At 46.9% G+C, this 20,752-nt stretch overlaps 1 protein-coding gene across 5 annotated transcripts in view; it reads left to right on the top strand.

Annotated features, from left to right (window-relative positions):
• The window catches only part of LOC124046598 (sodium/potassium/calcium exchanger 4-like), a 51,531-nt gene that overhangs the window by 19,360 nt on the left and 11,419 nt on the right, over positions 1-20,752 (top strand). For all 5 annotated transcript variants that reach the window (XM_046367149.1, XM_046367151.1, XM_046367154.1 and 2 more), the window contains exons 3-9: positions 14,376-14,452; positions 15,135-15,209; positions 15,715-15,799; positions 16,220-16,323; positions 19,494-19,568; positions 20,462-20,487; positions 20,604-20,657. In XM_046367149.1, the coding sequence (XP_046223105.1) occupies positions 14,376-14,452; positions 15,135-15,209; positions 15,715-15,799; positions 16,220-16,323; positions 19,494-19,568; positions 20,462-20,487; positions 20,604-20,657 (496 nt within the window). The remainder of the gene's footprint in view (positions 1-14,375; positions 14,453-15,134; positions 15,210-15,714; positions 15,800-16,219; positions 16,324-19,493; positions 19,569-20,461; positions 20,488-20,603; positions 20,658-20,752) is intronic.

Genomic DNA, 20,752 nt, shown 5'->3' with positions numbered 1-20,752 from the left:
AGTCTATGGCTTTGATGGCTAGAGTCTTTAACGATTTTCCATGCCTTCCTTTCACACCGCCTGACATAGAGATCCTGGATGGTAGGGAGCTTAGCCCCAGTGATGTACTGGGCTGTCTGCACCACCCTCTGTAGCGCCATGCGATTGAGGGCGGTGTAGATGCCATACCAAGCAGTGATGCAGCCAGTAAAGATGTTGTCAGTGGTGCAGCTGTAGAACTTTTTGAGTATTTGAGAGCCCATACCAAACCTTTTCAACTTCCTGAGGGGGAAGAGGCGCTGTTTAAGTCCTTAGTGATTGGACACCAAGCTCTCGAACCCGCTCCACTGCAGCCCTGTCGATGTGGCTGCAGTGTACTCCCTGTTCAACCATTTGATACAGATTATGAATTTTCGCTGTCTCTGCACATGCTTAGTTAACCAAGCATCATGCATGTAATTAAACAGCCACTATGAGGTTGTAATGTAGATTTGACCTGCCAAAAATGTATGTGTGCCAGACATGGGTGTCCCCCCCCTCTCTCTGTCTTTCTCTTTCTCTTTCTAGCTGCCTAGTTATCTGTTAGAGAAATTAAGAAATTCAGTAACAGTCAACTTCACACACACACACACACACACACACACACACACACACACACACACACACACACACACACACACACACACACACACACACACACACACACACACACACACACACACACACACACACACACACACACACACACACACACACACACACACACACACACACACACACACACAAACCTAACTTCTGGATTGCATGTCTGTCTCTTCACATTTGTTGTTGTGAGACATGGCACTAGCTGAATGCGCTGGCTGGCTTTTGTTTACTGCAGAGAGAGTAATGGTGTTGTCTTCAATTATTGATCACTGCTGGTTGGGTTCCTCAAACTGACTTTTAAGGGAGCACCTGTCAGGATAGGAGAATCCTGGAGGATCCTGGGTAGGAGGATTGCGGCATAAAGGGATTACCCATTAGGGGAGGAAACATCAATGACACTCCACAAACATTTGGCTGACCCTGGTCCATGGTCCCCGATCGGTCACAGGGTTGTTAGGGTGGGAGTCCTCCTATGGCACATTTCATGTCCAGTCAGATTAGACACAACAGATTGATCTGTGCTATTTCTGGGGTTTAGTGTTATGTGTGTCTTGATTAACGATGTGTAAACCAAAGATCTACAATTTGTTAGCCAAAGATCTACAATTTGTTAACAAAAATTATAAGAGCAAAGTTTTAAAAACCCAAAACTGATTTCAATGCATTAGGCTATTATACAAACGCGTAACTTATTAACCAATACATTTATAATGAATCTGTTTAGTGACAGTATATACTGTAGTCTATATGGGAAATTAAAACTGCCTCACTCTTTCGCTATTTATTTATTTATTTCACCTTTATTTAACCAGGTAGGCTAGTTGAGAACAGGTTCTCATTTGCAACTGCGACCTGACCTAAAGCATAGCAGTGTGAACAGACAACACAGAGTTACACATGGAGTAAACAATTAACAAGTCAATAACACAGAGAAAAAAGGAGAGTCTATATACAATGTGTGCAAAAGGCATGAGGAGGTAGGCGAATAATTTCAATATTGCAGATTAACGCTGGAGTGATAAATGATCAGATGATCATGTACAGGTAGAGATATTGGTGTGCAAAAGAGCAGAAAAGTAAATAAATAAAAACTGTGGGGATGAGGTAGGTGAAAATGGGTGTGCTATTTACCAATAGATTATGTACAGCTGCAGCGATCGGTTAGCTGCTCAGCTAGCTGATGTTTGAAGTTGGTGAGGGAGATAAAAGTCTCCAACTTCAGCGATTTTTGCAATTCGTTCCAGTCACAGGCAGCAGAGTACTGGAACGAAAGGCGGCCGAATGAGGTGTTGGCTTTAGGGATGATCAATGAGATACACCTGCTGGAGCGCGTGCTACGGATGGGTGTTGCCATCGTGACCAGTGAGCTGCGATAAGGCGGAGCTTTGCCTAGCATGGCCTTGTAGATGACCTGAAGCCAGTGGGTCTGGCGACGAATATGTAGCGAGGGCCAGCCGACTAGAGCATACAAGTCGCAGTGGTGGGTAGTATAAGGTGCTTTAGTGACAAAACGGATGGCACTGTGATAAACTGCATCCAGTTTGCTGAGTAGAGTGTTGGAAGCAATTTTGTAGATGACGTCGCCGAAGTCGAGGATCGGTAGGATAGTCAGTTTTACTAGGGTAAGCTTGGCAGCGTGAGTGAAGGAGGCTTTGTTGCGGAATAGAAAGCCGATTCTTGATTTGATTTTCGATTGGAGATGTTTGATATGGGTCTGGAAGGAGAGTTTGCAGTCTAACCAGACACCTAGGTACTTATAGGTGTCCACATATTCAAGGTCGGAACCATCCAGTGTGGTGATCCTAGTCGGGCATGCGGGTGCAGGCAGCGATCGGTTGAAAAGCATGCATTTGGTTTTACTAGCATTTAAGAGCAGTTGGAGGCCACGGAAGGAGTGTTGTATGGCATTGAAGCTCGATTGGAGGTTAGATAGCACAGTGTCCAATGACGGGCCGAAAGTGTATACAATGGTGTCGTCTGCGTAGAGGTGGATCAGGGAATCGCCCGCAGCAAGAGAAACATCATTGATATATACAGAGAAAAGAGTCGGCCCGAGAATTGAACCCTGTGGCACCCCCATAGAGACTGCCAGAGGACCGGAGAACATGCCCTCCGATTTGACACACTGAACTCTGTCTGCAAAGTAATTGGTGAACCAGGCAAGGCAGTCATCCGAAAAACCGAGGCTACTGAGTCTGCCAATAAGAATATGGTGATTGACAGAGTCGGAAGCCTTGGCAAGGTTGATGAAGACGGCTGAACAGTACTGTCTTTTATCGATGGCGGTTATGATGTCGTTTAGTACCTTGAGTGTGGCTGAGGTGCACCCGTGACCGGCTCGGAAACCAGATTGCATAGCGGAGAAGGTACGGTGGGATTGGAGATGGTCAGTGACCTGTTTGTTGACTTGGCTTTCGAAGACCTTAGATAGGCAGGGCAGGATGGATATAGGTCTGTAACAGTTTGGGTCCAGGGTGTCTCCCCCTTTGAAGAGGGGGATGACTGCGGCAGCTTTCCAATCCTTGGGGATCTGAGACGATATGAAAGAGAGGTTGAACAGGCTGGTAATAGGGGTTGAGACAATGTCGGCGGATAGTTTCAGAAATAGAGGGTCCAGATTGTCAAGCCCAGCTGATTTATACGGGTCCAGGTTTTGCAGCTCTTTCAGAACATCTGCTATCTGGATTTGGGTAAAGGAGAACCTGGAGAGGCTTGGGCGAGGAGCTGCGGGGGGGCCGGAGCTGTTGTCTGAGGTAGGAGTAGACAGGCGGAAGGCATGGCCAGCCGTTGAGAAATGCTTGTTGAAGTTTTCGATAATCATGGATTTGTCGGTGGTGCCCGTGTTCCCTAGCCTCAGTGCAGTGGGCAGCTGGGAGGAGGTGCTCTTGTTCTCCATGGACTTCACAGTGTCCCATAACTTTTTGGAGTTGGAGCTACAGGATGCAAACTTCTGCCTGAAGAAGCTGGCCTTAGCTTTCCTGACTGACTGCGTGTATTGGTTCCTGACTTCCCTGAACAGTTGCATATCGCGGGGACTGTTCGATGCTATTGCAGTCCGCCAAAGGATGTTTTTGTGCTGGTCGAGGGCAGTCAGGTCTGGAGTGAACCAAGGGCTGTATCTGTTCTTAGTTCTGCATTTTTTGAACGGAGCATGCTTATCTAAAATGGTGAGGAAGTTACTCTTAAAGAATGACCAGGCATCCTCAACTGACAGGATGAGGTCAATGTCCTTCCAGGATACCCGGGCCAGGTCGATTAGAAAGGCCTGCTCACAGAAGTGTTTTAGGGAGCGTTTGACAGTGAATCTATGTAACAATTGTGAACACACTATATCAAAATGCAGACTCCAAATTTCATGAGTTGTCAGGTTGAATTGTTTAATCAAGGCTAGCAGACAAGGCTAGTGGTGTGACAGTGACAGACTGCGTAAGCGCTATGTGGACTGGAGCAGGAGACTGCTGATGACGCTACGCTGTATCTAGCTTACAGCTCAGATAGATGCTCTCCCGTCTCCTTCCCGTCCTGTCTTCCCCTCCTCTCTTCCCCTCCCCTCCCTTCCTCTCATCCCTTCCTCTCTTCCCCTCCTCTTTTCCCTTCCCAGGGGTTAACCTTGAGGCCTGTCCTCTGTTATGGAGGACGGTGGGGGAGGGAATCGGCTGCTGAGGGCCTGCTGGATATCTGATCAAGGATACAGTGTCCCCACCATTTGATATGCCTCTGGGAGGGAAGCTGATAGTACTACTACTGCTGCTACATCTGCTATTATCGGTGCTAGAGAATACTACTGTACTGTTGATAATAATGTCAATATATGCAGTTATTCATGCCCTTATTGAGTGAACCCGTTTGCTCTTTGATTCTTTTATGTTGCATTTTCAATCGGTACATTATAATATTTAGAATTGCGTTATTATATTTGATGTGTTATCTATGACTTGATAATAACAGATATATTAATTAATATATTAATTTAATCAGCCTAGATTGATTTGGTGAGAGAGAAAGATGTCTGTTCATTAGTTGTGTATTTGTACTCTCTGTGTGGTTTGATTGGAATCGGAGTACATACATACGTCTCCCTTCTGTATCCCTTGTGTGCATCTTATGTCTAGTGGGCTTCTGTCCAACCTCCAGAGAGAGATGCAACTGGATGACGTGGTGAGAGAGGGGGGAAGGAGACAGAGAGAGTGGTGACAGAATGCAATGACATCATTGGTTGGAGAGGTTGCAGATGGACACATGGATCTCGCTGTGTCTCTGGAGATGGGGCACTGAGTAGGCTGCTGATCTGATCCAGGAACAGATGGACCGTTTGGGCAACAGAGCCTAACCCTCCACAGCTTACCATTCCTGAGGGAGATCACCCTGTGGTGAAGCATGGCACTCACCCACATAGTTCTAGAGGCAGGATTGAGATTCACCCACATAGATCTAGAGGCAGGACTGAGACTCACCCACACAGATCTAGAGTCAGGACTGAGACTCACCCACACAGATCTAGAGTCAGGACAGAGACTCACCCACACAGATGTAGATGCAGGACTGAGACTCATCCACACAATCTAGAGGCAGGACTGAGACTCACCCACACAGATCTAGAGGCAGGACTGAGACTCACCCACAGAGAGATAGAGGCAGGACTGAGACTCGTCCATACAGATCTAGAGGCAGGACTGAGATTCACCCACACAGATCAAGAGGCATGACTGAGACTCGCCCACACAGCTCTAGAGGCAGGACTGAGACTCACCCACACAGATCTAGAGGAAGGACTGAGACTCACACACATAGATCGAGAGGCAGGACTGAAACTCAACCACACAGATCTAGAGTCAAGACTGAGTCTCACCCACACAGACCTAGAGGCAGGACTGAGACTCACCCACACAAATCTAGAGTCAGGACTGAGTCTCACCCACACAGACCTAGAGGCAGGACTGAGACTCACCCACACAGATATAGAAGGCAGGACTGAGACTCACTCACCCAAATCTAGAGGCAGGACTGAGACTCACCCATACAGATGTAGAGGCAGGACTGAGACTTACCCACACAGAACTAGAGACAGGAATGAGACTCACCCACACAGATCTAGAGGCAGCACTGAGACTCGCCCACACAGATATAGAGGCAGGACTGAGACTCATCCACATAGCTCTAGAGGCAGGACTGAGACTCACCCACATAGCTCTAGAGGCAGGACTGAGACTCACCCACATAGATCTAGAGGCATGACTGAGACTCGCCCACACAGCTCTAGTCAGGACTGAGACTCACCCACACAGATCTCGAGGCAGGACTGAGATTCACCCACACAGATCTAGAGGCATGACTGAGACTCGCCCACACAGCTCTAGAGGCAGGACTGAGACTCACCCACACAGATCTCGAGGCAGAACTGAGACTCATCCACACAATCTAGAGGCAGGACTGAGACTCAACCACACAGAGATAGAGGCAGGACTGAGACTCGCCCATACAGATCTAGAGGCAGGACTGAGATTTACCCACACAGATCTAGAGGCATGACTGAGACTCGCCCACACAGCTCTAGAGAAAGGACTGAGACTCACCCACACAGATCTAGAGGAAGGACTGAGACTCACACACATAGATCGAGAGACAGGACTGAAACTCAACCACACAGATCTAGAGTCAAGACTGAGTCTCACCCACACAGATCTAGAGGCAGGACTGAGACTCACCCACACAGATCTAGAGGCAGGACTGAGACTCACACACACAGATCTAGAGGCAGGAATGAGACTCACCCACACAGATCTAGAGGCAGGACTGAGACTCACCCACACAGATCTAGAGGCAGGACTGAGACTCACCCACACAGATATAGAAGGCAGGACTGAGACTCACTCACCCAAATCTAGAGACAGGACTGAGACTCACCCATACAGATGTAGAGGCAGGACTGAGACTCATCCACACAATCTAGAGGCAGGACTGAGACTCACCCACACAGATCTAGAGGCAGGACTGAGACTCACCCACACAGAGATAGAGGCAGGACTGAGACTCGTCCATACAGATCTAGAGGCAGGACTGAGACTCACCCACACAGATCTAGAGGCAGGACTGAGACTCACCCACACAGATCTAGAGGCAGGAATGAGACTCACCCACACATATCTAGAGGCAGGACTGAGACTCACCCACACAGATCTAGAGGCAGGACTGAGACTCACCCACACAGATATAGAAGGCAGGACTGAGACTAACTCACCCAAATCTAGAGGCAGGACTGAGACTCACCCATACAGATGTAGAGGCAGGACTGGGACTCATCCACACAATCTAGAGGCAGGACTGAGACTCACCCACACAGATCTAGAGGCAGGACTGAGACTCACCCACACAGAGATAGAGGCAGGACTGAGACTCGTCCATACAGATCTAGAGGCAGGGCTGAGATTCACCCACACAGATCTAGAGGCATGACTGAGACCCGCCCACACAGCTCTAGAGGCAGGACTGAGACTCACCCACACAGATCTATAGGAAGGACTGAGACTCACACACATAGATCGAGAGGCAGGACTGAAACTCAACCACACAGATCTAGAGTCAAGACTGAGTCTCACCCACACAGATCTAGAGGCAGGACTGAGACTCGCCCACACAAATCTAGAGTCAGGACTGAGTCTCACCCACACAGATCTAGAGGCAGGACTGAGACTCACCCACACAGATATAGAAGGCAGGACTGAGACTCACTCACCCAAATCTAGAGGCAGGACTGAGACTCACCCATACAGATGTAGAGGCAGGACTGAGACTTACCCACACAGAACTAGAGACAGGAATGAGACTCACCCACACAGATCTAGAGGCAGGACTGAGACTCACCCACACAGATATAGAGGCAGGACTGAGACTCATCCACATAGCTCTAGAGGCAGGACTGAGACTCACCCACATAGCTCTAGAGGCAGGACTGAGACTCACCCACATAGATCTAGAGGCAGGACTGAGTCTAACCCACACAGATCTAGAGGCAGGACTGAGCTCATCCACACAATCTAGAGGCATGACTGAGACTAACCCACACAGAGATAGAAGCAGGACTGAGTCTCGCCCATACAGATCTAGAGGCATGACTGAGACTCACCCACACAGCTCTAGAGGCAGGACTGAGACTCACCCACACAGATCTAGAGGAAGGACTGAGACTCACACACATAGATCGAGAGGCAGGACTGAAACTCAACCACACAGATCTAGAGTCAAGACTGAGTCTCACCCGCACAGATCTAGAGGCAGGACTGAGACTCACCCACACAAATATAGAGTCAGGACTGAGTCTCACCCACACAGATCTAGAGGCATGACTGAGACTCACCCACACAGCTCTAGAGGCAGGACTGAGACTCACCCACACAGATCTAGAGGAAGGACTGAGACTCACAAACATAGATCGAGAGGCAGGACTAAAACTCAACCACACAGATCTAGAGTCAAGACTGAGTCTCACCCACACAGATCTAGAGGTAGGACTGAGACTCACCCACACAAATATAGAGTCAGGACTGAGTCTAACCCACACAGATCTAGAGGTAGGACTGAGACTCACCCACACAAATATAGAGTCAGGACTGAGTCTCACCCACACAGATCTAGAGTCAAGACTGAGTCTTACCCACACAGATCTAGAGGCAGGACTGAGACTCACCCACACAAATCTAGAGTCAGGACTGAGTCTCACCCACACAGATCTAGAGGCAGGACTGAGACTCACCCACACAGATATAGAAGGCAGGACTGAGACTCACTCACCCAAATCTAGAGGCAGGACTGAGACTCACCCATACAGATGTAGAGGCAGGACTGAGACTTACCCACACAGAACTAGAGACAGGAATGAGACTCACCCACACAGATCTAGAGGCAGGACTGAGACTCACCCACACAGATATAGAGGCAGGACTGAGACTCATCCACATAGCTCTAGAGGCAGGACTGAGACTCACCCACATAGCTCTAGAGGCAGGACTGAGACTCACCCACATAGATCTAGAGGCAGGACTGAGTCTAACCCACACAGATCTAGAGGCAGGACTGAGAATCATCCACACAATCTAGAGGAGGGCTGAGACTAACCCACACAGAGATAGAAGCAGGACTGAGTCTCGCCCATACAGATCTAGAGGCAGGACTGAGATTCACCCACACAGATCTAGAGGCATGACTGAGACTCACCCACACAGCTCTAGAGGCAGGACTGAGACTCACCCACACAGATCTAGAGGAAGGACTGAGACTCACACACATAGATCGAGAGGCAGGACTGAAACTCAACCACACAGATCTAGAGTCAAGACTGAGTCTCACCCACACAGATCTGGAGGCAGGACTGAGACTCACCCACACAAATATAGAGTCAGGACTGAGTCTCACCCACACAGATCTAGAGGCAGGACTGAGACTTACCCACACAGAACTAGAGACAGGAATGAGACTCACCCACACAGATCTCGAGGCAGGACTGAGATTCACCCACACAGATCTAGAGGCAGGACTGAGACTCACACACACAGATCTAGAGGCAGGAATGAGACTCACCCACACAGATCTAGAGGCAGGACTGAGACTCACCCACACAGATCTAGAGGCAGGGCTGAGACTCACCCACACAGATATAGAAGGCAGGACTGAGACTCACTCACCCAAATCTAGAGGCAGGACTGAGACTCACCCATACAGATGTAGAGGCAGGACTGAGACTCATCCACACAATCTAGAGGCAGGACTGAGACTCAACCACACAGATCTAGAGGCAGGACTGAGACTCACCCACACAGAGATAGAGGCAGGACTGAGACTCGTCCATACAGATCTAGAGGCAGGACTGAGACTCACCCACACAGATCTAGAGGCAGGAATGAGACTCACCCACACAGATCTAGAGGCAGGAATGAGACTCACCCACACAGATCTAGAGGCAGGAATGAGACTCACCCACACAGATCTAGAGGCAGGACTGAGACTCACCCACACAGATCTAGACGGCAGGACTGAGACTCACTCACCCAAATCTAGAGGCAGGACTGAGACTCACCCATACAGATGTAGAGGCAGGACTGAGACTCATCCACACAATCTAGAGGCAGGACTGAGACTCACCCACACAGATCTAGAGGCAGGACTGAGACTCACCCACACAGAGATAGAGGCAGGACTGATACTCGTCCATACAGATCTAGAGGCAGGGCTGAGATTCACCCACACAGATCTAGAGGCATGACTGAGACCCGCCCACACAGCTCTAGAGGCAGGACTGAGACTCACCCACACAGATCTAGAGGAAGGACTGAGACTCACACACATAGATTGAGAGGCAGGACTGAAACTCACCCACACAGATCTAGAGGCAGGACTGAGTCTAACCCACACAGATCTAGAGGCAGGACTGAGACTCATCCACACAATCTAGAGGCAGGACTGAGACTAACCCACACAGAGATAGAAGCAGGACTGAGTCTCGCCCATACAGATCTAGAGGCAGGACTGAGATTCACCCACACAGATCTAGAGGCATGACTGAGACTCACCCACACAGCTCTAGAGGCAGGACTGAGACTCACCCACACAGATCCAGAGGAAGGACTGAGACTCACACACATAGATCGAGAGGCAGGACTAAAACTCAACCACATAGATCTAGAGTCAAGACTGAGTCTCACCCACACAGATCTCGAGGCAGGACTGAGACTCACCCACACAAATCTAGAGTCAGGATTGAGTCTCACCCACACAGATCTAGAGGCAGGACTGAGACTCACCCACACAGATATAGAAGGCAGGACTGAGACTCACTCACCCAAATCTAGAGGCAGGACTGAGCCTCACCCATACAGATGTAGAGGCAGGACTGAGACTTACCCACACAGAACTAGAGACAGGAATGAGACTCACCCACACAGATCTAGAGGCAGGACTGAGACTCACCCACACAGATATAGAGGCAGGACTGAGACTCAACCACATAGCTCGAGAGGCAGGACTGAGACTCACCCACATAGCTCTAGAGGCAGGACTGAGACTCACCCACATAGATCTAGAGGCAGGACTGAGTCTAACCCACACAGATCTAGAGGCAGGACTGAGAATCATCCACACAATCTAGAGGCAAGACTGAGACTAACCCACACAGAGATAGAAGCAGGACTGAGTCTCGCCAATACTGATCTAGAGGCAGGACTGAGATTCACCCACACAGATCTAGAGGCATGACTGAGACTCACCCACACAGCTCTAGAGGCAGGACTGAGACTCACCCACACAGATCTAGAGGAAGGACTGAGACTCACACACATAGATCGAGAGACAGGACTGAAACTCAAGCACACAGATCTAGAGTCAAGACTGAGTCTCACCCACACAGATCTAGAGGCAGGACTGAGACTCACCCACACAAATATAGAGTCAGGACTGAGTTTCACCCACACAGATCTAGAGGCAGGACTGAGACTCACCCATACAGATGTAGAGGCAGGACTGAGACTTACCCACACAGAACTAGAGACAGGAATGAGACTCACCCACACAGATCTAGAGGCAGGACTGAGACTCACCCACACAGATATAGAAGCCAGGACTGAGACTCACTCACCCAAATCTAGAGGCAGGTCTGAGACTCACCCATACAGATGTAGAGGCAGGACTGAGTCTTACCCACACAGATCTAGAGGCAGGACTGAGACTCACCCACACAGATCTAGAGGCAGGACTGAGACTCACCCACACAGATATAGAAGGCAGGACTGAGACTCACTCACCCAAATCTAGAGGCAGGACTGAGACTCACCCATACAGATGTAGAGGCAGGACTGAGACTTACCCACACAGAACTAGAGACAGGAATGAGACTCACCCACACAGATCTAGATGCAGGACTGAGACTCACCCACACAGATATAGAGGCAGGACTGAGACTCTCCCACATAGATCTAGAGGCAGGACTGAGTCTAACCCACACAGATCTAGAGGCAGGACTGAGACTCATCCATACAATCTAGAGGCAGGACTGAGACTAACCCACACAGAGATAGAAGCAGGACTGAGTCTCGCCCATACAGATCTAGAGGCAGGACTGAGATTCACCCACACAGATCTAGAGGCATGACTGAGACTCACCCACACAGCTCTAGAGGCAGGACTGAGACTCACCCACACAGATCTAGAGGAAGGACTGAGACTCACACACATAGATCGAGAGGCAGGACTGAAACTCAACCACACAGATCTACATTTACATTTACATTTAAGTCATTTAGCAGACGCTCTTATCCAGAGCGACTTACAAATCTAGAGTCAAGACTGAGTCTCACCCACACAGATCTAGAGGCAGGACTGAGACTCACCCACACAAATATAGAGTCAGGACTGAGTCTCACCCACACAGATCTAGAGGCAGGACTGAGACTCACCCATACAGATGTAGAGGCAGGACTGAGACTTACCCACACAGAACTAGAGACAGGAATGAGACTCACCCACACAGATCTAGAGGCAGGACTGAGACTCACCCACACAGATATAGAAGCCAGGACTGAGACTCACTCACCCAAATCTAGAGGCAGGACTGAGACTCACCCATACAGATGTAGAGGCAGGACTGAGACTTACCCACACAGATCTAGAGTCAGGACTGAGTCTCACCCACACAGATCTAGAGGCAGGACTGAGACTCACCCACACAGATATAGAAGGCTGGACTGAGACTCTCTCACCCAAATCTAGAGGCAGGACTGAGACTCACCCATACAGACGTAGAGGCAGGACTGAGACTTACCCACACAGAACTAGAGACAGGACTGAGTCTAACCCACACAGATCTAGAGGCAGGACTGAGACTCATCCACACAATCTAGAGGCAGGACTGAGACTTACCCACACAGAACTAGAGACAGGAATGAGACTCACCCACACAGATCTAGAGGCATGACTGAGACTCACCCACACAGATATAGAGACAGGACTAGGGCTCATCCACATAGCTCTAGAGGCAGGACTGAGACTCACCCACATAGCTCTAGAGGCAGGACTGAGACTCACCCACATAGATCTAGAGGCAGGACTGAGTCTAACCCACACAGATCTAGAGGCAGGACTGAGACTCATCCACACAATCTAGAGGCAGGACTGAGACTCACCCACACATAACTAGAGGCAGGACTGAGACTCACCTAAACAAATATAGAGGCAGGACTGAGACTGACACACACAGATCTAGAGGCAGGACTGAGACTCACCCACACAGATATAGAAGGCAGGACTGTGACTCACCCACACAGATCTAGAGGCAAGAATGAGACTCACTCACCCAAATCTAGAGGCAGGACTGAGACTCGCCCATACAGATCTAGAGGCAAGACTGAGACTTACCCACACAGAACTAGAGGCAGGAATGAGACTCACCCACACAGAAATAGAGGCAGGACTGAGACTCACCCACACAGATCTAGAGGCAGGACTGAGACTCACCACATAGCTCTCGAGGCAGGACTGAGACTCACCCACCCATATCTAGAGGCAGGACTGAGACTCACCCACACAGATATGGAGGGAGGACTGAGACCCACCCACACAGATCTAGAGGCCGGACTGAGACTCACCCACACAGATCTAGAGGCAGGACTGAGTCTCACCCACACAGATCTAGAGGCAGGACTGAGACTCACCCACACAGATCGAGAGGCAGGACTGAGACTCATCCACACAGATGTAGAAGGCAGGACTGTGACTCACCCACACAGATCTAGAGGCAGTACTGAGACTCACCCACATCAATCTAGAGGCAGGACTGAGACTCACCCACACAGATCTAGTGGCAGGACTGAGACTCACCCACACAGATCTAGAGGCAGGACTGAGACTCATCCACACAGATCTAGAGGCAGGACTGAGACTCACCCACACAGATCTAGAGGCAGGACTGAGACTCACCCACATAGATCTAGAGGCAGGACTGAGACTCGCCCATACAGATCTCGAGGCAGGACTGAGACTTACCCACACAGATCTAGAGGCAGGACTAAGACTCACCCACATAGATCTAGAGGCAGGACTGAGACTCACCCATACAGATCCCAGAGGCAGGATGAACTCAGACTTTTAGATTTTGTCTGAGACAATCAAACTCTTTTAAGCAGGTTAAGCCTCAAGCTCTAGTTTGGAAGCAGGACTTTCAGACTCATCTAGCTCTTTGAAGCAGGACTTTCAGACTCATCTAGCTCTTTGAGGCAAGACTTTCAGACTCATCTAGCTCTTTGAAGCAGGACATTCAGACTCATCTAGCTCTTTGAGGCAGGACATTCAGACTCATCTAGCTCTTTGAGGCAGGACATTCAGACTCATCTAGCTCTTTGAGGCAGGACATTCAGACTCATCTAGCTCTTTGAGGCAAGACTTTCAGACTCATCTAGCTCTTTGACGCAAGACTTTCAGACTCATCTAGCTCTTTGAGGCAGGACATTGAGTGTGATAAAGGCAAAGATATCTTTGGATAATTCTATAAAGTGGCAAATACCTGGTACAGAAGTCTTGTAGACAAAATAGCCCTAATTATTATATTTATTTTATTTAACTAGGAAAGTCACATTTTTCCATTAAGATGATTTGATTGTTGTTGTTTGTTTTATACCCAAATGATTTATTTGAATTATATAGGTTGTTTTGCTATGTGTGATGTTGTCAGACCAACACATGACTTTGGAGATGCTTCTGTTTTCTTTCAGCCATCAATGAGTTCCCTGAGGATATCTTCACTACCTACCAACGCACAAGAGGAGCTGTGCTGCTGCACATATTTGCGGTATGTGCAGCAGGTTTACCATGTGGTTCATTAAATCAGGCATGTGTTGCGACTGTGTGTGTGTGTATGTGTGTATGTGCATGCTTGCTTATATGGGGCATGTTTCTGGTGTGTGTGTGTCCATCCATGCTCTAATTAGTGGACTAAAATATTACCCTGCTGTGTCCTGACCACTTAATTCAGGATACGTTGTGCAGCTCTCTGTCTCTGACAGACAATTTTATGACAATTATAAATATTCTGTCAGCCGGGTGTCGTTGTGTATGACCTGGTATCTTCCTGTCATGTGATGTCCTGGGCTGTGCTGTGAACAACACGGGTTGGTTTGGACACAGTGCCCCAGGCAGGGCCTGTCATCGCAACCTTACACAACAAAAGTCACATTTATGCAGCCTCAGATGACTCTGCTCTCTCTTTGGCAGGAACAACAACGTTCTACTTTGTGAGGGCAGGATAGAGGATAGCAGGATATGTGGATAGATGTTTCTCTCTCTCTCTCTCTCTTCTCTCTCTCTCTCTCTCTCTCTCTCTCTCTCTCTCTCTCTCTCTCTCTCTCTCTCTCTCTCTCTCTCTCTCTCTCTCTCTCTCTCTCTCTCTCTCTCTCTCTCTCTCTCTCTCTCTCTCTCTCTCTCTCTCTCTCTCTCTCTCTCTCTCTCTCTCTCTCTCTCTCTCTCTCTCTAAGGCCCTGTACATGTTTCTGGCCTTGGCAATCGTCTGCGATGACTACTTTGTGATGTCGTTGGAGAAGATCTGTGAGGTGGGTGAATTGGAGTCCCAATAACAACCTCCTCTAGACCATAAACCTCCTTATATAAATCATTTGAAATTCCTTATATTAAGCAAACAAGACGGCATGATTTTATAGCATTTTTTATTTATTTACGGATAGCCAGGGGCATGCTCCAACACATACTTTACAAACGAAGCGTTTGTGTTTAATGAGTCTGCCAGAGCAGAGGCAGTAGGGATGACCAGGGAAGTGTGTGAATTGGACCATTTTCCTGTCAAACTGTAAAAAGTACTTTTGGGTGTCAGGGAAAATGTATTGAGTAAAAAGTACCTTATTTTCCCAATGAATGTAGTGAAGTAAAAGTAAAAGTTGGCAAAAATATAAATAATACAGTGTAGTACAGATACCCCAGACAACTACTTAAGTAGTACTTTAAAGTATTGTTACTAAAGTACTTTACACCATTGATTAATGGTTAATGTATGAGACTTCAGTAATGAGACTGTGCTTATTCCCTCTGTGTGTCTGTTAGAAACTGGACCTGAGTGAAGATGTGGCAGGAGCTACGTTCATGGCGGCTGGCAGCTCAGCACCAGAGCTGTTCGCCTCGATTATAGGTGAGATGGGCTGTCTGATACTCTCACACAAACACACTTACACTGTACAATACCATTAGTAGTATGTAGACTGTGTGTTCAATTCTCCACATTGAGTAAGTTTCAGATCAATATTTTCTAAGAGGTGATCATATTGGGTGACTCTCTATTTACCATACTCTCATTCTCTCTCTCTCTCTCTCTCTCTCTCTCTCTCTCTCTCTCTCTCTCTCTCTCTCTCTCTCTCTCTCTCTCTCTCTCTCTCACTCTTCCTTTCGCTCTCTCTCTCTCTCTCTCTCTCTCTCTCTCTCTCTCTCTCTCTCTCTCTCTCTCTCTCTCTCTCTCTCTCTCTCTCTCTCTCTCTCTCTCTCTCTCTCTCTCTCTCTCACTCACTCACTCACTCACTCTCTCTCTTCCTTTCTCTCTCTTTCTCTCCTCAAGGTGTGTTTATCACTCATGGAGATGTGGGTGTTGGAACCATAGTGGGCTCAGCAGTATTCAACATTCTATGCATCATCGGTGTGTGTGGAATCTTCGCTGGGCAGGTGTGTTTGTTTGCGTGCAATCTCCATGTGCCTCAGTCTGTATTAGTGCACACTGCCAGAAGGAGACCATTGTCTTAATCACAAATCACACATACTGCATGCTATAACACATGCTATCTTATGCCCAGTGGCGTAGGGCAGTTTTGCACCAAGCAAGAAGTCTGGGTTACTTCTATTTGTTTCCTGCCCGTGAATTTGATGGCAAATCAGTTATTTCAACATAGCTCGCTAACAATGCTAGCAAGCTAGTTAGCTAGTGTGTTTGATTTGAAAACACCAACCTGTTCTTTGGTTGTTTCTACATTCTCCGAACCCATGAGGACGACTGCATTGGATGACGAGCTGGCAGTGATGAATTCAATGCTCAGTCTGAGAATTCGACTGAAGTTTTGTGCCGCTGTCATCATTTAGTGAGTGGGAACTTCATCTCGTACAAGACCGAGTCAACGGCTATGGAGAAGTCGCAGTCAGATGGCGGGGAAGGTGAGGTGCCGGTGAGACGCCTTGAATGGAGAGCGAACTGTGCTGCCTACCTACCACTGAAGGACCTGCTCATCTTCCCCTTGTTGACAAACCCCTCCCTCTGCTTGACTGTCACCCCGTCTGTTGGAGGCTTGAAAATCCCAAAACGTTCAACTAGCTGACAGTTGTCGTAGTCCAGACCTACTCTCTGTTATGTAGCTACATATATATTTTCAAGCACCTTCAGATTTTTGTAATGAAAAGCTCTATATAAGCTGAATAAATAATAATATTAATTAATAGTATTATTATGAGTGTCAAGTGTCAGTAGTGCAGAGGTGAGGACGGAGTCAGGCGCAGGACACAGAACTGAGTAAAATAACATACTTTACTCAGGAAAATAATCAGCCAATAAATCCACGCAGGGATAACAAACCCTAACACAAAAGACTAACACAAAACCAGGAACAATCACGCACACAACATAACGAGAACCGGAGGGTTAAATAGGGAAATAATAATAACGTAATGGGAACCAGGTGTGTACACTCAAGACATAACAAATGGAAACAGAAACGTGGATCGGTGGCAGCTAGAAAGCCGGTGACGACGACCGCCGAACGCCACCCAAACAAGGAGAGGTACCAACTTGGGCGGAAGTCGTGGCAATGAGGCTGAGAGAAAACGTTGCAGTTTTAAAGCACATTTCCTGTCATTTTACACATCTTTCTTCATGGCTTATGATGTGTTCATATGCTATCTGGGGGAGGCCCACATACACTATTAGATGTGTATATATAAAGTATATACAGTTGTGTACCAGACAGATGCCCACATTAACCTAGCAAGGGTTTTAACCTAAAACAGTTAAACTGTCATCATGTTTTTAAACTGTGTTTTGTCTGTTAACTACTACCGAGCAAAAAGCCGTTCTGGTCTGGTTGCATTTAAAGTGCTGCCTGCTGCCTGCAGCCTCAAAGACTATCAACTGCTTTTGACGGGACAGAAGAAACAACGATAGCAATGAGGAGTAGACTTTTGTTATTAAAATTGGCTTTGTTTTGTAGCTGCTGAAGGTTTTTAACTCGTGCACATTTTTCTAAAGGAGAACGCTAATGGTATTTGCTTCAATAGTTTGTATTAATTGTTAATTTTAATGGAACTGGTTGGGTTGCCTTAAGCTCTGTGACCCAATGTCACCCTTAGTCATCTCACTACTGTATTACTGTAGCTGCGTCGTTCCACCAAATGACTGCCTTTTGCATCCCTTTGATATTTTAAGTAAAAATTTATGCACCAATATTGCATTTTAGAAGCCTGTTATATTCAATGAAGTGCCCTTTAATATAGACCACATGGAGAATTCAATAAATCTGATTTTTTTAAATAAAATGAATAAAATTCTGCATTTTGACATTTCCTTCCGTACAGCCTTTGTGAAGTCCAGGAAGATTTTAACCCCCCTAACCCCGACATTTCTCCAAGTTTTCACCATCATTGATTGTAAAGCCCTCGTTATTTGGTTACATTGACAAAGTAATTTCTTAAGATTATTATTTATTGCATGTGATTAGTGATTCATTTGAAGCTAAACCTTTTTTAAGGTCAACCATGTTATGTGAACTGAACTCCCGTTTTAATATGGTAAACTATTCCTTTATAAATATTTATAATATTTCCTTCAAAAGAAACATTGAACATCTAATAGTCAAATCATAGTATAAAAGCAGGTGCTTCTACTCTTTTTCACAATTATTTTGTGTTTTGTGGTGGAAAACTGAGTGGGCCGAGCATAGCACATCAACTGTGTTACCCATAGATTACCCATAGATAGACAGGCTAGAAATGTTTTCATCATTTAAAAAATTGTGAATCTTGCAATCAATTGCCCCTCCCTGTTTCACACAACAAGGTTCCATTTCCCCAGTCACAAAGGGACTTGTGGCTGATTTTGGCTGAAATCTTCAACCCTGTTATGGTCAACCCTGTTATTTATGGTCAACCCTGTTATGGTCAACCCTGTTATTTTATTTGACACTTAATAGGCACTTACTATAGTCGTTTTTTATTTAACCTCTTGATATGGGAAAAAGTGTTTTTTATTAAGTTTAACATGTGCTCTTTATGACAGAATGTTACAACTCTTTTTCACTAAGTTACACTTCTCAAAAGGCACCAAATTGGTGGAATGACTTAGGTATTGTAGCGAGGTTTCCTTGACTTGGACAGTACCTTTGTTTTCCTTAACCTTTCAGCCTCCATAGTGCTATTGTAACCCTTTATGATATCACATATCACAGCTGAGTTGATATGTCAACATCAAAGTTACAAAGCTACACAACACTAAAATAACATGCGATCTAACCACAATGGCCAAGAGGATAGTCTATTTCCACGGTTCATGGAACAACTTGATATAGTGAATGTGCGTATTGAATATAGTGTATATGACTGTTGTTGACCTAGTGTTTAATCTAAGAACGTGCACAAAAGGAATGTGAAACCGATTTCACATTTCCTCGCTCCCCACCCTTTCGCTCTCTCCCTCTCTTTCTGTCTCTCTCGGTCTCTATCTTTCTCACTCCTCCTTTTGTCTTTCTCTCTCCTCTCTCTCTTTCACCCCTCTCTCAACCTTTCTCCTGCTTTATTTCTCTTTCTCCTCTCCTTTCCCACTCTCCTCCTTCTGCCTTGTTCTCTCTCTCATCCAGGTGGTGTACCTGACTAAGTTTGCAGTGTTCCGTGACTCGTTCTACTACACTCTGTCTGTGTTGGCATTGATTGCAGTGAGTAGCGGATCATCTCATCTCTAGTCTACTTTACATAATGAGGCCATTCAGACTGATAGAGCCCCCAGTGGCTGCTAAACCTTAATTTACTGTCTAACTGTCTAGCCCACTGGGCTAATAGAGGGTTGTGGGGAGGAGATGGTCAAGCAGCTGCTTGTGTGTGTGTGTGTGTGTGTGTGTGTGTGTGTGTGTGTGTGTGTGTGTGTGTGTGTGTGTGTGTGTGTGTGTGTGTGTGTGTGTGTGTGTGTGTGTGTGTGTGTGTGTGTGTGTGTGTGTTTCTGGGACTTTCTGTAATATAAAAAGAACTGGGTCCCATATATATGTTTCAAGCATCTCAGAGTAGGAGTACTGATCTAGGATCAGGTCCCATCTGCCCATGTAATCCTATTCGTTGTGATCTTCAAGGCAAAACTGAGCCTGAGTCAGCACACCTACTCTAAGAAACTTGATACATACAACCCCTGTATGGTATTGTAGAAGACACTGCATACCGTTTCATACTTTACATAATGAGGTCATTCAGACAGAGTGCCCCTAGTGGCTGTTTAACCTTCATTTCCTGTCTACTCCACTGGGTTCATAGAGAGATAGAGGCCCAGTGGGCTGATAGACAATCATCATGAGATTAAGAGAGTAGTACAGAGAGAGATGTCACAGAGACTTCAGAAACTCACTGCATACTATGACATTGCTTTTATAGTAAACAGTGTACAGGAAATGTTGCTTTCTCACAGCATCTGTCTGACAGTAAATAGACACACTTGATGCATTGCGACTTTCAAGTTTTTCTGAGTTAGAAAAAAAAGAGTTAATGCTCTTCTCCCTAAAAGTATGTACTGTTTAATGAATTATTTGTTTTATTAAATGTTTTCCCTCTTTCATTTTGTCAGTTCATCTATGATGAGAAGATAGTGTGGTGAGTACCCCGCTGTGTGTTTACCTTGTGTCTCAGGCAGAGGGTGCATGTGTGTGTGTGTGTGTGTGTGTGCGCGCACCTGCAGACATGTGACTCTAGTCTGTCTGTCTCTGCAGGTGGGAGAGCTTAGTGCTGGTAGTGATGTACTTTGGGTACATTCTGATCATGAAGTGAGTTCCACTGGGACCTGTTCCTTCCTGCCTCAAAGACACACACACACACACACACACACACACACACACACACACACACACACACACACACA

This window comes from Oncorhynchus gorbuscha, linkage group LG10 (assembly GCF_021184085.1).
Source record: "Oncorhynchus gorbuscha isolate QuinsamMale2020 ecotype Even-year linkage group LG10, OgorEven_v1.0, whole genome shotgun sequence".
Taxonomy (NCBI): domain Eukaryota; kingdom Metazoa; phylum Chordata; class Actinopteri; order Salmoniformes; family Salmonidae; genus Oncorhynchus; species Oncorhynchus gorbuscha.
This window is presented reverse-complemented; position numbering and strand designations above follow the sequence as displayed.